This window comes from Cetorhinus maximus, chromosome 6 (genome assembly GCF_964194155.1).
Source record: "Cetorhinus maximus chromosome 6, sCetMax3.hap1.1, whole genome shotgun sequence".
NCBI classification, from domain to species: Eukaryota; Metazoa; Chordata; class Chondrichthyes; order Lamniformes; family Cetorhinidae; genus Cetorhinus; species Cetorhinus maximus.
The window spans coordinates 129,991,433-130,006,240 of NC_135884.1; the positions used below are offsets into that span (position 1 = coordinate 129,991,433).

At 42.1% G+C, this 14,808-nt stretch overlaps 2 protein-coding genes across 5 annotated transcripts in view; one reads left to right on the forward strand and one right to left on the reverse strand.

Moving 5' to 3' along the window:
- The window catches only part of kars1 (lysyl-tRNA synthetase 1), a 531,769-nt gene that overhangs the window by 396,827 nt on the left and 120,134 nt on the right, over nucleotides 1-14,808 (reverse strand). The window lies entirely within an intron of this gene.
- The window catches only part of terfa (telomeric repeat binding factor a), a 46,651-nt gene continuing 42,470 nt past the window's right edge, over nucleotides 10,628-14,808 (forward strand). The window contains exons 1-4 of one of the 4 annotated variants that reach the window (XM_078544519.1): nucleotides 10,628-10,703; nucleotides 10,737-10,921; nucleotides 14,454-14,531; nucleotides 14,692-14,804. In XM_078544519.1, the coding sequence (XP_078400645.1) occupies nucleotides 10,681-10,703; nucleotides 10,737-10,921; nucleotides 14,454-14,531; nucleotides 14,692-14,804 (399 nt within the window). In that variant the 5' untranslated portion in view covers nucleotides 10,628-10,680. Of the gene's footprint in view, nucleotides 11,011-14,453; nucleotides 14,532-14,691; nucleotides 14,805-14,808 lie in introns of all 4 variants that reach the window. The other 3 variants (XM_078544520.1, XM_078544518.1, XM_078544521.1) reach the window with 3 other exon arrangements.

Consider the following 14,808-nt stretch of genomic DNA (forward strand, 5'->3'; position numbering starts at 1 on the left):
GCTCACAGTCTTTCCAACTCAGCCTGCGGTATATAGGATCTCTTACTTCCCACTCAGTGGATTTGGCCCACGGTTTGCTTTCACCAGAAACGGTTAATATTGACTATGCACACACTAATGAACCTTCTCTCACTCAGGTCACGACAGTCCTAATCGTGTAACTTTCCGCAGTTCCTTTTCAACCGACCAACCAACACGCCTGGTTTACAGTCTTGTCTCCTGATACAACCACTCAGTTCTTTATCGTGTCTGAGCTATTCACATCACTTTTGGCATTCAGCCCCTTTCCGCTTACTCACACTTTGCTTCACCAAGAGCATCTTGAGCTGTATTTTCTTCTTACTGGCAAAACAAAACTGATCAATTCATAGATAGCTTTGCTGTATTCCTCTTCATGAATTCTGTGTTCTGAACTTTTTTTCCCCTGCAACTGAACTTTCTACAGCAGGGCACAAACTCTAATTTGATCTCCAATTAGCTTTCTATACACCCTTTGCTTTTTAGCTTTCATCCCCATAGCAACCTCAAGAAACATGGGCATTTCTTGGAACTATGTGGGCATTTCTTGGAACTAAACTACTTGCCAGGAAGGCCAATTGTACCCCTGTCAAAATACTGCACAGTTTCACTTTGGAATTTCCAAAAGAAAATATAGACTCTCCCCCAAAAGCACAACAGTTATTAAATGTTATAACTTAAAGCAGAACAGATCTCTAAAGGCTGTTTTATGCCCCCTAAAACAGAGATTAGGAACCTCTTTTTAACCTGAAGAGCCTTTTATTTAAAAAATGCCTTAAATATAATTTGTTGGGAGCCACAAAATGAAAATTTGGCATTTCTCAGCCAGATACTGGGCAAATTTCCAAGTAGAATGCATAGTTTGCATATATAATAAATAAAATGCATGTATTGAATTGATGCATGAATAGAAAAAAATCAAAATTAAAATTGACCTAACTGAATTACTGCCGATTTTGACCCTTTTAACCATAATTTGTCAGTAATCTGTAAAACAAACTTTAATTTAACATAGAGATAAAAACAAAAAGCTAAAAGCTACTGCGGATGCTGGAAATCCAAAACAAAAACAGAATTACCTGGAAAAACTCAGCAGGTCTGGCAGCATCGGTGGAGAAGAAAAGAGCTGACGTTTCGAGTCCTCATGACCCTTCAACAGAACCTGTTGAAGGGTCATGAGGACTCAAAACGTCAGCTCTTTTCTTCTCCACCGATGCTCCCAGACCTGCTGAGTTTTTCCAGGTAATTCTGTTTTTGTTTTTAATTTAACATACATAGAAATAGACAATTTTTTTCAGCTATTGATTTTTGTGATTAAAAATGCTCCTAATAGCACATTCAGCTTATATTCAAAACAATAATGGTCGCAACCATGAAATCTGTTCTTCAAGCCAAACAATCTATAACCATGAGGTAGCACACTGTAGCTATAACAATCACAACATCACAGAATTGTTACAGCACGGGAGGAGGCCATTCAGCCCATTGTGTCTGCACCAGCTTTCTGAATTAGCAATTCACCTACTGCCATTCTCCAGCCTCCTCCCGATGATCCTGCACATTCTTCCTTTTCAGTTAACAGCCTAAATCCCTTTTGAATGCGTTGATTTAACCTGTCTCCACAAAACTCCAAGAAGTATGACTAATGGGAAACAAAGCAGCAGGTTAGCGTGTGGGGGGGTGGATTCAACTTCATGGAAAATTATGAAAAAACTGAAAAGAAAGGAGAGCCCAGGAGAGGCTATTAAAGTCCTCAGAACACAAAATAGGACAGAGTGTTTGGAAAGGGCTAGGAATCTAACTTCAAGCGCATCAGATAAAGGGACGACAATGAGAAAGGGGACGGGAAATACAGGACTGAAGGTGTTGTATCTGAATGCACGCAGTATACGAAATAAGGTAAATGAGCTTGTGGTGCAGATTGAAATTGGCAGGTATGATGTGGTGGGCATCACGGAGACATGGCTGCAAGGGGATCAGGACTGGGAGCTAAATATCCAAGGATATACATCCTATCGAAAAGATAGGCAGGTTGGTAGAGGGGATGGGGTTGCTTTGTTAGTAAGAAATGAAATTAAATCGATAGCAAGAAATGACGTAGGGTCAGATGATGTAGAATCTGTGTGGGTAGAGTTGAGGAACCGCAAAGGTAAAAAAAACCTTAATGGAAGTTATGTACAGGCCTCCGAACAGTAGTCAGGATGTGGGGCACAAGATACACCAGGAGATAGAAAAGGCGTGTAAGAAAGGCAAGGTTACAGTGATCATGGGGGATTTCAATATGCAGGTAGACTAGGAAAATCAGGTTGGTAGTGGATCCCAAGAAAAGGAATTTGTGGAATGTCTATGAGATGGCTTTTTGGAGCAGCTTGTGGTGGAACCCACTAGGGAACAGGCAATCCTAGATTTAGTGATGTGTAATGAGGCAGATTTGATAAGGGAGCTTAAGGTGAAGGAACCCTTAGGAGGAAGTGACCATAATATGATAGAATTTACCCTGCAATTTGAGAGGAAAAAGCTGGAATCAGATGTAACGGTATTACAGTTGAATAAAGACAACTACAGAGGCATGAGGGAGGAGCTGGCCAGAATTGACTGGGAGATGAGCCTAGCAGGAAAGACAGTGGAACAGCAATGGCAGGAGTTTCTGGGAGTAATTTGGGAGACACAGCAAAAATTCATCCCTAGGAAGAAGCACACTAAAGGGAGGATGAAGCAACCATGGCTGACAAGGGAAGTCAGGGACAGCATAAAGGCTAAAGAGAAAGCATACAATGCGGCGAAGAGCAGTGGGAAACCAGGGGATTGGGAAGCCTACAAAGACCAACAGAGGACAACTAAAAAAGAAATAAGGAGGGAGAAGATTAAATATGAGGGTAAACTAGCCAGTAATATAAAAGAAGATTGCAAGAGGTTTTTTAAATATATAAAGGGTAAGAGAGAGGCAAAAGTGGACATTGGGCTGCTGGAGAAGTAGTAATGGGGAACAAAGAAATGGCGGAGGAACTGAATTTGACTTTGCGTCAATCTTCATGGTGGAAGACACTAATAACATCCCCAAAGTTCAAGAGAGTCGGGGGGCAGAGGTGAGTATGGTGGCCATTACCAAGGAGAAGGTGCTAGGAAGGTCTGAAGGTGGATAAATCACCTGGACCAGATGGATTACACCCCAGAGTTCTGAAGGAGATAGCTGAAGAGATAGTGGAGGCGTTAGTGGTGATCTTTCAGGAATCACTGGAGTTAGGGAGGGTCCCAGAGGACTGGAAAATCACTAATGTAACCCCCCTGTTTAAGAAGGGAGTGAGGCAAAAGGTGGGAAATTACAGGCCGATTAGCCTAACTTCGGTCGTTGGTAAGATTTTAGAGTCCATTATTAAGGATGAGATTTCAGAATACTTGGAAGTGCATGGTAAAATAGGGCAAAGTCAGCATAGTTTCATCAAGGAGAGGTCATGCCTGACAAATCTGTTAGAATTCTTTGAGTGGGTAACGAGTAGGTTAGACAAAGGAGAGCAAATGGATGTTATCTACTTGGACTTCCAGAAGGCCTTTGACAAGGTGCCGCACAGGAGGCTGCTCAGTAAGATAAGAGCCCATGGTGTTCGAGGCAAGGTACTAGCATGGATAGAAGATTGGCTGTCTGGCAGGAGGCAGAGAGTGGGGATAAGGGGGTCCTTCTCAGGATGGCGGCGGCTGACTAGTTGAGTCCGCAGGTGTCAGTGTTGGGACCACAACTTTTCATTTTATACATTAATGATCTAGATGAAGGAACTGAGGGCATCCTGGCTAAGTTTGCAGATGATACAAAGAAAGGTGGAAGGACAGGTAGTATTGAGGAGGCGGGGAGGCTGCAGAAGGATTTGGACAGGTTAGGAGAATGGGCAAAGAAGTGGCAGATGGAATACAACGTGGGGAAGTGTGAGGTCATGCACTTTGGCAGGAAGAATAGAGGCATAGACTATTTTCTAAATGGGGAGAGAATTCAGAAATCTGGAGTGCAAAGGGACTTGGGAGTCCTAGTCCAGGATTCTCTTAAGGTTAACTTGCAGGTTGAGTTGGTAGTTAGGAAGGCAAATGCAATGTTGGCATTTATTTCGAGAGGATTAGAATATAAAAGTAAGGATGTGCTGCTGAGGCTTTATAAGGCTCTGGTCCGACCACATTTAGAATATTGTGAGCAATTTTGGGCCCCGTATCTCAGGAAGGATGTTCTGGCCCTGGAGAGGGTCCAGAGGAGGTTCACGAGACTGATCCCAGGAATGAAAGGCTTAACATATGAGGAATGTTTGAGGAATCTGAGTCTATACTCGATGGAGTTTAGAAGGATGAGGGGGGATCTAATTGAAACTTACAGAATACTGAAAGGCCTGGATAGAGTGGACGTGGGGAAGATGTTTCCATTAGTAGGAGAGACTAGGACCCAAGGGCACAGCCTCAGATTAAAGGGAAGACCTTTTAGAACAGAGATGAGGAGAAACTTCTTTAGCCAGAGAGTGGTGAATCTATGGAATTCAATGCCACAGAAGGCTGTGGAGGCCAGGTCATTGAGTGTATTTAAGACGGAGATAGATAGGTTCTTGATTGGTAAGGGGATCAAAGGTTACGGGGAGAAGGCGGGAGAATGGGGTTGAGAAACTTATCAGCCATGATTGAATGGCGGAGCAGACTCGATGGGCCGAATGGCCTAATTTCTGCTCCTATGTCTTATGGTCTTATGGTCTTACTTTCAGGCAGTGCATTCCAGACCTGAACCACTCACATTGTGAAAAAGCTTTTTCTAATCTGTGCCATCTTGTCCCTATCCTCAAAAACTTCAAAGCCCAAAATCATTCAATCCACCGGTCTCTCCATTGAGGTACAGCAAGTGATTAGGAAGGCAAATGTAATGTAGGCATTTATTGCAAGAGGAATCAAGTATAAAAGTAGGGAAGTGTGGCTATGCTGTACATGACCTTAGTGAGAACATAGCCAGAGTACTGTGTGCTGTTTTGCTCTCTTTACTTAAGAAAGGATATAATTGCATTAGGGCAGTTCAGAGAAGGTTCACTTAACCCCTTCATCCCAGGAAGCAGTCATCTTATGAGGAAAGGTTCAGCAAGTTGGGCCTATATCTATTGGAGTTTAGAAAAATAAAAATTGAAACATATAAGATCCTGAGGGGACTTGACGGGGTGGATGCTGAGAGGATGTTTCCCTTTGATGGGGAGTCTAGAATTAGGGGATGCAGTTTAAAAATTAAGGATCTCCCATTTAAGACTGAGATGAGTAGATTTGTTTTCTCTCAGAGGGTTATTAGTCTGTGAAATTCTCTATCCCAGAGGGTAGTGGAGGCTGGGCCATTGAATACATTGAATATATTCAAGGCTGAGTTAGATTTTTGATCGACAAGGGAGTCAAGGGTTACTGGAGGGGGTGGTGGAATTAAGGCCACATTCAGATTAGCCATGATCATATTGAATGGCTGAACAGCCTTGAGGGGGCCGAATGGCCTACCCCTGCTCCTCATTCTTGTATTCTTGTGGTGCCCAGTCTTAGCATATTAACTGTTGCAGTTTCAACTAAATTTGAAAATGTGCTAGCATGAATTCCTGTTGTGAGAACTCAGATGCAGCTGAGGATGCCCAAATTGTCCAAGGTCAACTATCCAAGGAAGGAAAGTAGGAGGGGGTGGCTGTATTGGTTAAGGAGAGCATTACAATGCTGGAGAAAGAGGATGTCCCAGGAGGTTCAAGGACAGAATCAATTTAGCTAGAGCTAAGAAACAAAAAGGGTGCAATTGCATTGCTCAGTATAGCCTATAGACCGGCAAGTAGTGAGCAGGACGTAGAAGAACAAATCTGCAGGTAAATTGCAAGCATTATAGAGTAGTTACAATGGGTAACTTTAATTACCCCAATGTAGACTGGGACAGTGGTAGTGTAAAGGGCGAAGAGGGGCAAAAGTTCCTAGACTGAGTTCAGGAAAGTTTTCTACAGCAGTATGTGTCCAATCGAACAAGAAAAGACACACTGATGGTCCTGGTTCTTGGAAATGAAGTGGGCCAAGCGGATCAAGTGTCAGTGGGGGAACATTTAGGAGACAGTAATCATTGTATTGTACATTTTAGGATGATGATAGAAAAGGACAATAGGCAATCCAGAGTAAGAATAATTAACTGGACGAGAGCCATCTTCGATTGGGCAAGAATGCAGCTGGGCCAGATAGACTGGAACAAAAGATTGGCGGGACAAACTGTAGCTGAACAATGGGCTACCTTCAAAAAAAATTGGTTCAGGCACAGTCAAGGTATATTCCGTCAAAAGAGGAAGGTAGAGCAAACAAATCCAGAGCTCCCTGGATGAAAAAGGAGGTAGAAATTAAGATAAAGAAGAAAAAGTGTGCTTATGACAGGTGTCAGGTAGAAAATACAACTGAGAACCAAGAGGAATACAGAAGGCTCAGAGAGGAGGTGAAAAAGCATATTAGAGAAGTGAAGAGGGATTATGAGAAAAGACTGGCAGCCAACATAAAGGGGAAACATAAACAGGCCAACATAAAGTCTTCTATAGGCATATAAATAGTAAAAGGATGGTTAATGGAGGAGTACGGCTGATTAGGGACCTAAAAGGGAACTTACACATGGACGAAGAGGCCACAGCTGAGGTATTAAATGAATACTTTGCATCCGTATTTACCAAGGAGGTAGATGCTACCCAGGCCATGGTGACAGATAAGGAAAATTCTGTCACTAGAAGGGTTCAACTTTGAAAAGGAGGAAGTGTCGAATAGACTGTCGGACTTAAAGTTGACAAGGCACCGGGACCAGATGCGATGCATCCAAAGATATTGAGGAAGTGAGAGTAGAAATTACAGGGGCACTGGCATAATTTATCAGTCTTCCCTAGACTCAGGGGAGGTGCCAGAGGACTGGAGAATTGTGAACATTACATCTTTAATCAAAAAAGGTTGTAAGGATAAACCCAGCAATTACAGACCAATCAGTTTAACTTCAGTGGTGGGCACAATTCTAGAAACAATTATTTGGGATAGAATTAATAGTCATATGGAAAAATATGGGTTGATAAGGAAGAGCCAGCATTCTAAAGGCAAAATCGTGTTTAACTAACTTGCTGGAGTTTTTTGAAGAGGTAACAGAAAGGTCAATGAGGATAATGCTGTTGATGTGGTGTACATGGACTTTCAAAAGGCATTTGATACAATGCCACACAACAGACTTGTGAGAAAAGTTATTGCTCATGGAATATAAGGGACAGTAGCAACATGGATACAAAATTAGCTGAAAAATAGGAAGCAGAGAGTAATGGTCAATGGATATTTTTTGGGCTGGAGGAAGGTTTATAGTGGAGTTCCCCAGGGGTCAGTTTTGGGACCCTTGCTTTTCTTGATGTATATCCATCATCTAGATTTGGTGTGCAGGGGACAATTTCAAAGTTTGCGGATGATACGAAGCTTGGGAGTGTTGTGAACTGTGAGGAGGGTGGTGTGGAGCTTCTAAAAGACATAGACAATTTGGTGGAGTGGGCAGATAAGTGGCAGATGAAGTTCAATGCAGAGAAGTGTGAGGTGATGCATTTTGGTAGGAAGAACATGGACAGCTGATATAAAATAAGGGGTGAAACTTTGAAGCGGGTGCGGGAGCAGAAAGACCTGGGTGTATGTGTGCATAGATCATTGAAGGTGGCAGGACAGGTGGACAGAGCAGTTAATAAAGTATACCGTATCCTGGGCTTTATTTTTAGGGGCATAGAGTACAAGAGCAAGGAGATTATGCTGAATTTATATAAGACACTCATTAGCCCTCAGCTGAAGTATTGTGTACTGTTCTGGGTGCCACATTATAGGAAGGATATGAACACATTGGAGACAATGCAGGAGAGGTTTACAAGAATGGTTCCAGGGATGAGAAACTTCAGTTATGAAGATAGATTGGAGAGATTGGGAGTGTTCTCCTTGGAGAGAAGGCAGCTAAGAGGAGATTTGATCGAGATGTTCAAAATCATGAGGGGGCTGGACAGAGTAGATAGGGAGAAGCTGCTCCCACTCCTAAAAGGATCAAGAACGAGAGGGCACAGATTTAAAGTGATTTGTAAAAGAAGCAAATGTGATGTGAGAAAAAACTTTTTCACACAATGAGTGGTTCGGGTCTGGAATGGACTGCCTGGAAGTGTGGTGGATGTAGTTTCAATTGCGGCATTCAAGAGGGCATTAGATGATTATTTGAATAGAAACAATGTGCAGGGGTACGGGGGAAAGGCAGGGCAGTGGCGCTAGGTCATAATGCTCATTTGGAGAGCTGGTGCAGACATGATGGGCCAAATGGCCTCCTCCTGTGCCGTTAAAATTCCGTGATTCTGTAAACTGCAGAGCGGTGTTGCCATTAAAGATGGCACCAGAGCCTGAATGTGGACTCCTCCAAACACTAATCCATAGTGGTGAACCTCTTTGGCACACCTTCCAACAACTCATACAGCTGCTTGTGATATTTCCTTCTCTTGGCTGAGACCTTAATATGCGCTCATCTCTGTCATCACCAGCAGAGCTGAAAGAGGGGCCTGCCTGGACTGACACTACCAACAGTAGCTATTGCTGCCCACTGGTGTTGGATGTTTCGCTGTGTCCTTTATTTCACTATTAAGTCTAAAATGGAATGTCTTTTAGAAGCTCCACACCGTCCTCCTCACAGTTCACAACACTCCCAAGCTTCGTATGATCAGCAAACTTTGAAATTGTCCCCTGCACACCAAATCTAGATGATGGATATACATCAAGAAAAGCAAGGGTCCCAAAACTGACCCCTGGGGAACTCCACTATAAATCTTCCTCCAGCCCAAAAAATATCCATTGACCATTACTCTCTGCTTCCTATTTTTCAGCTAATTTTGTATCCATGTTGCTACTGTCCCTTTTATTCCATGAGCAAAGTCTAAAAAAAGTCTAAAAGAGCCAATGTTTGAGTTGTGCCTTGAAAGGGCACAATTGTGTACTCTCAGGATTGTCCTCCTCTGAGGTCTTTTGCAGGAGTCTCTTGGTGTTGAGAAAGCCCTAGAATGAAAAGAAAGGCCATAGTTAGGTAGGAGAGAAAAATTGGTTAGGCGGCAGTCTTAAGAAAGTAGGCTGAAGTTGCTAAGTTTGCCTCATCTGTGCTGATTTGAAAGAAGGAATACAAGTAATATGACAACACCCCATTTCAACTACCATCAGACACTCCTTCCCTAATGCTCATGACCCTATCTACCTAGATCAGATATCTTGTGTTCCTTGCTTGGTATATGTGAGGGTGGTGATGCAGGGTACTCCTCCACCCATCTTGGTTCTCTCTCTGGTGAACAGGTTTATTAGGCCACAACAATGGTTTTTGTTGAAATAATCATTTGAAACTGTAAAGTGCAGCACAATATTGGCTTTTTATACCCACAATAAATACATAGCTCTTATTTTTCTTGGCTTAATTTTTTTTAGGCTTTTTCCATGTTATTAAGTTGGGAGCTGTAAATGCTCTCGAAGCTTTGGTTCTCATAATCTGTTTTTTGTCTATTATAAACTACACCAGTAAACTAACTAACAACATATATAGTTATTTTACATAATATTGCATAATATATTGTACATATAACAAGAGTGTATTTTGTTTTTTATAATGTTTTAAGTAATAACATCAAATGTAATTTAAAATGCAGATGATTCTTTAAAAATGCGGATGGAGTTGATGGATTAATTTTGACCAAAGATCAACCTTGGGTCAGTTTGGTGTTTGAATTTCACTATGTCTCCTGCCAATGCAAGTTGGCAGCAAAGATAGCCATCGATACGAATCTGTGCATGCACACTGATCCATGCACTGATTTATGGCCATGGTGCGGAAGCAGGAGGAGACACAGCATTGATTTATTGTAAATTCTGAGTATTTGCATATTCTGTTCCAGGGTGATTAAAGCTATACTTTGCCACATATACATGGAAACCCTTCCACAGCTCTTGAACTACCTTATGTATTGTGCCTTATTTTTCTTTCAACTGAAGGAAAAGAAACTCTCAATGCAACTGCATATATGTAGCACAGTGAGGGCAGTGCCACACAAACCTCAGAGCACTGCTTCACAATCTAATTATGCCAGAGCTTCATCACTTTCTAGAATAATCCAGTTTTCCTATTGTCACCAGCTTCGGACAATTACATAACCTAATATTACCAACTTCATCTTTTAACACGTTTAACAAGAAAGAAAATGAGAAATTTTGGAGTTTAAGAGAGCAGATGACCCTGAATTCTTGCTTTTTATTTATTAGCTTCAAGAAGACAGCTTGCTAGTACTACGTTGCTGTAGGGAATCAGATAAAAATTAGAATCCCATAAGGGCATTGTATGAACTTTTGAACCAAGAGTAGACAACTTAAATTTGGATGGCTGCAAGTAAAATAGGTCCCTTCACTGAAGTTCATCACGGTTAGACAGCACAGACATCACCAGCAAAAGAAACCCGTTGCTTGCAATCACGTCGGTACAACTGCGCATGCACCGAATTGGCAATAAAACGTATCCTAAAATCTTTACCCTCACAAGATGGCGGCACATTGGACTCCCCTTCGCCCCAAAGCATCACGGGCCGTGAGGCAGTTCACATCCTTGGGGAAGACGCCATTTTCTGCCTGTTTGCATAAGAAATGGCGGTGTGTCAGGGGTCGTTGCGTGATTTGGAGGCGCACCCCGGCGGATCGCCGCAAACTGCGGGAGGACTCAAGTCAACCTGTACGAAAAGCGAAGTAGGTGATGGGGCTGAAGCTGTCCCGGACCCTGAACAAGTGGTGAACGGTTGGACACTGGAGTTTAACTTGCACTGCGCGCTCAAAGCATTCCGAGCTGGGAAGTATGAGGAGTTTTGCGCCATTCTCAATGTGATAACGGGTGAGATGCGAGAAAACCAATTGTAGATACTGGATTAGCGATTAGGAACAATTAAATTATCCAAAGCATTGTCAGGATGCACGGAAAAGGTGGGCAGCATCGAAAAAGATACGTGGAGTGAGTCGATGTTGATAAAACTGCTGCGCTTTCCGACGAATTTCTTATTATGTTTCAGAATAAGAGCATTGAACGTTGTAACTTTTGCATTATGTATTTGGGGATAAAGGATGCCTAAACTGGTAGGTATAATCAGGAATCCGAGTGAATTGTATGATAAGGACCTCCATAAACGGTATATTCACTGCATGGTTTAAAACATGTTAATTTTAGAAATAAGCATCCTTTAACTCCAGTTACAGATTCTAGAATGCCGACTGTATTTTTTTACATTGTAATTATATAACGCCTTTTGCTTTACACACACACTTTAAAGTTTGTTTACTTTTTGCGCTGTTTCCCTGCAGCATTTTGTTCATTGGCTCAAAACAGCAGCACACAAGATGACGTAGGGAACATACTTGCCCTTGTTTGTGTTCAAGCTGAAAAGTGATTTAGGAGTTTAAGAAGCAGGAGGAGGCCATTCGGCCCCTCAAGCCTGTTCTGCTATTCAACTAGCTCATGGTTGATCATCAACCTCAACGCTATTTTCCTGCACTATCTCCATATATTTGATATCTAGAAATCTATCAATCTCAAGCCGTCACAGCCCTCTGAGGTAGATAATTCCAAAGATTCACTCACCCCCCTCTGAAGAAATTCCTTCTCCTCCTCAGTCCTAATTGGCCTACCTCTTATTCTGAGATTGTGTCCCTTAGCTATAGACCCACCTGGCCAGGAGAAATATTCTTCCTGCATCTACCCTGTCTAGCCCTGTAAGAATTGTATATTTTCAATGAGATCACCTCTGCTCCTAAACTCTGGAGAATTTAGGCCCAGTCTCCTCAATCTCTCCTCATAAGACAATTCCGCCAATCCAGGGATCAGTCTGGTGAACCTTTGTTGAATTCCCTCTATGGTAAGTATATCCTTCCTTTGGTAAGGAAACCAAAACTGCACACACTACTCCAGGTGTGATCTCATCAAGGCTCTATACAATTTGTAGCAAGACTTATTTACTCTTGTACTCAAATCCTAATGCAGTAAAGACCAACATACCATTTGCCTTCCTAATTGCTTGCTGCACTTGCATGTTTGCTCTGTGACTTATGAACAAGGGAACCCAAGCCCCTTTGCACATCAACGCTTCCTAATCTCTCACAATTTAAATACTCTGCATTCCTTTTTTTCCTACCAAAGTGGATGGCTTCATATTTTTCGACATTACATTCCATTTGCCATGTTCTTCCCCACTCACTTAGCCTGTACAAATCCCCTTGAAGCCTCTTTGCACCCTTACAACTCTCATTCCAACCTAGTTTTGTGTCATCAGCAAACTTGGAAATATTTCATTTATTCCAGACATCCAAATCATTGGTATAGATTGTGAACAGCTGGGGTACAAGCACTGATCCTTGCGGTTGCCTGCTAGTCACAGCCTGCCAACCTGAGAATGACCCATTTATTCCTACTCCTTGTTTTCTGTCCATTAACCAATTCTCAATCCATGCCCATATGTTACCCCCAATCCCATATGCTCTAATTTTGCTTACTAACCTCTTGCATGGGACCTTATCAAAAACCTGCAAATCGCAATATGCCATTTTCACTGGTTTCCCCCTTATCTATTCTGCTAGTTACATCCTCAAAAAAAAAGTCTAGCAGGTTTGTCAAACACGATTCCCCTTTCATAAATCCATGTCAACTCTGCCCAATCCTACCATTATTTTCTAAGTGTCCAGCTATCACATCCTTTATAATAGATTCCAGCATTTTCCCTCCTGCTAATGTCAGGCTAACAGGTCTGTAGTTCCCTGTTTTCAAACTCCTTTCTTTCTTAAATAGTGGGGTTACATTTGCAAAGGTTTGTAAGACACTTTTTTTTAGGTTACCCTTTATTGCTTGCACTGACCACCTTGATGCCATTTGCCCTGAGACAATTCCCCATAGATGGCTACAGAATCCCCAGATCTTCTATGTGGGAGACATGTCTTGCCCATCTAAGTTTAAATTTTCTGCGGGGTGGTACCTGTGCTTTTGATTTCAGGATGATGAAGGACCTTTATTGTTTGTAATTTTGTCCTGCCATCAAATTGTCATGGTGGACCTCATGTCTTTTCTGGAAGCGTTCCAGATCTTTGATGTGGCAACTGTAGCAGGCCCAGAATCTGTGCCATACTGTAGAAAATTAAGGATAGTGGCCTGGTAAAATTTGGTTTCGGTCTCCTGTTTATTGCCATGCTGCTTCCAGGCATGAAATCTTCTAATGTGAAACTAACACAGACAGATGAAATCCAATCCTGAATGGCAGTCACAAGAATCCCTCACTGAAAGAAAACAAGTGAATCACTGTATTTTGTGCAATAAAATTTCTCCATTTTCTTTATATATAGTAACTAAAGCCACACAAGCAATCTCCTCATCAGTAAAGGCACTGAACTATCAACCTGGGAGACCTGAGACTTTCATGCTGAAACAATCAAATTGACATGTTAAAATGTCAAATACAGTAATGTGTGTCTTTTCAAATTTAAGATGAGGGAATGTTTTAAATAGTAAATAAGTTCTCACTTCCATCCTTCTACCCAGCAAAGTTCAAGTAACTTTCACACCACACAAGTGTCAGGCAATGACCATTTCCAATAAAAGAGAATCTAATTGTCTCCCTTTGACATTCAACGACATTACCATTGCTGAAGCCTCCACCATCAACATCCTGGGGATTAGCATTGACCAGAAACTTAACTAGCCTAGCCATATAAATACTGTGGCTACAAGAGCGGGTCAGAGGTTGGGAATTCTGTGGTAGGTAACTCGTCTTCTGACTTCCTGTTCACCATCTAAATCAGGAGTGTAATGAGATACTCCCCATGTCTGGATGAGTGCGGTTCCACAGCACTCGAGAAACTCAACTCCATCCAGCGTACTGCTTGATTGGCACCCCATCCAACACCTTAAACATTCACTACTTTCACCATCAGCATACACTGACAGTAGTACATACTGTTTCCAAGATGCACTGCAGCAACTTGCCTTTGACAGGATCTTTCAAACCCATGACCTTTACCACCAAGAAGGACAAGGGCAGCAGGCACATGGGAACACAACCACCTGACTTTCCCCCTCCAAACCACACACCATCCTGAATTGGAACAATATCACTGTTCCTTCACTGTTGCTGGACCAAAAGCCTGAAACTCCCGAAGAGCACTTTGGGTGTACCTACACTACAAAGACTGCAGCGCTTCGGGAAGGCGCCACCTTCTCGAGGGCAATTAAGGATGGGCAACAAATGCTAGCCTTGCCCATGATGCTTGCATCCCATTAACTAACATATATATTAAAAAAAACTGGCCTGGTTCTTCTAATGGACATTATCTGGGCTTTTATTTAACTCTGACGTGAATTTTCCTTCTCTTTGCCCTCCCAATTACAGCTGTCTTAAATCGACCATACACCGATGCAGAGGAGATTGGAAAGAAACTTCTAACCATACAATTTCTATCCAAATTTGGTAAGTAAATGCTAATCATGCAATACTCACCCATAATTCTTTCTTCAGACTTTGAAGTTATCTAAACATTTAAAATAGTTTGAAAGTATAATTTATTTTCTTTTAGTCATACCTGTATGTGATGAATGTGTATTTAAATACAAATTATTTTCATTTTCAGAGAGCGATGTCATGCCACTGGAATCTGTTTTGACAATTCTGGGCCAGATGAAGGCAGAGTTCTCGCTGAGTGAGGATTTTTTCCAGGAGATCAGAGGAGCTGTGGTGGAACAGGTTA